The 1,274-nt window shown below is 53.4% G+C and overlaps 1 protein-coding gene across 1 annotated transcript; it reads right to left on the minus strand.

Moving 5' to 3' along the window:
• Window positions 1-403: 403 nt before the first annotated feature.
• Window positions 404-975, minus strand: LOC146201216 (uncharacterized). Its single transcript, XM_084592502.1, has 2 exons — window positions 732-975; window positions 404-649 (listed from the first exon to the last, which is right to left on the minus strand). The coding sequence occupies exons 1-2, from the start codon at window positions 873-875 to the stop codon at window positions 404-406; spliced, it is 390 nt and encodes a 129-aa protein (XP_084448628.1). The 5' UTR covers window positions 876-975.
• Between the last annotated feature and the right edge of the window lie 299 nt (window positions 976-1,274).

Here is a 1,274-nt window from a genome sequence, read left to right on the forward strand (position 1 = left end):
TTTGGCAAAAGCGGTCCCCTACCTCGGAATTCGAGTTCCCGGTGGTCCACACAACTTCATGCATCCGGTCGACGCACTTTCATTAAGGTGCGACTCAAAAAATATGGCAGTTCAATGAAAAAAACACGGAGCCCAGGTGAAACGCGTCCGCTCGCTCCGCAGGAACCAAGCAGCTATAAGCGGTACAGCAGTATTATGCGCATGCTATACGAAATATATAATTTCGCTGCGGCAGCTACGCTTTAAGTACAACGATATACTACGTGCAACATATCTAAAGAGAGGGAACTGGATCACGGGACTGCAAGCCTGCGGTCTGCCAGGAAACAATGGGGTGGCCCTGAAAAGGGCCGTTTGTATGCGCAGCGTTCCATCGGTGGCTTGCAGTGGCATGGCAGCGTGGTCAGCAAAACGAGCTGCACTCTCCCGTCTCGTGGCCCTTCGCCCTGCATCGCCGACAGTGGTGGACAACGTACACCGCTCCTGGTTCTGCCCTTGACGCTGCAGCGATGTCGGAGCCGTACATTTTGACCAGGGCCGCGACGATGATCTTCGAGAGCTGATCGATGCCGCGACCCCTTGCCACGTGGTAACTGTCGGCCGCGTACAGACAACGCCTCGGCCGCTTCGCAGCATCCAGGAAACGGTGCTGAAAGAGTGTCGAAAAAGTTGCGTTATGAACTCAACAATTTGATAAATGAGTAACAAACGAGAAAACAAAGCATTCTTACCTCAGGGTTCAGAATGCGCACGTCAGGCATGCGCCGCAGCGCAGCAGTCAGGCGCCGGTTCAGCTGCCGACGACGGGCATTTTCATGCAGCGCTTCGCTCTCGTTTTTGAAATACCGCGGCAGTATTTTAAAAACCAACACCATCCGTGCGACGTGCTGCTGCAGCTGCCGCACGAGGTCCTGGAAGCACGTGGGGCAAGATGAACGGCACAGCACTTTTAAAGCAAATTGTGAGACGATTTTACGTAATTTATACGTACCTTGATGTTCGGGCCATGACCATTAGCGAGGTCATTGCCCCCTACATACAAAATAACAAAATCGGCGTGCAAACGCATCTGCGCGACCTTAAATGACAGTGAGGTGGCATCATAACCGCCAAAACTGAAAGTGCACGTCTCAACATGCGGCGAAAGCCGCAGGCGAGACCTGCACAAGAATTTCATTTGGCTATCGCCGATTATGACACCACGCAGGACCGCCATCATAGGAATTACGCGCCGCAACGAGACCCACGAGCCGAATACGCGCCGCAGCGAGAAC

This window comes from Amblyomma maculatum, chromosome 2 (assembly GCF_055883805.1).
Source record: "Amblyomma maculatum isolate TAMU_Amacu chromosome 2, ASM5588380v1, whole genome shotgun sequence".
NCBI classification, from domain to species: Eukaryota; Metazoa; Arthropoda; class Arachnida; order Ixodida; family Ixodidae; genus Amblyomma; species Amblyomma maculatum.

Excerpts from the sequence above, each read along its gene's own strand:
- LOC146201216 (XM_084592502.1), bottom strand. The coding sequence starts at position 875 with ATGGTGTTGGTTTTTAAAATACTGCCGCGGTATTTCAAAAACGAGAGC. Across the intron at positions 650-731 it reads TGCGCATTCTGAACCCTGAG|CACCGTTTCCTGGATGCTGC; the intron begins GTAAGAATGCTT and ends ACACTCTTTCAG.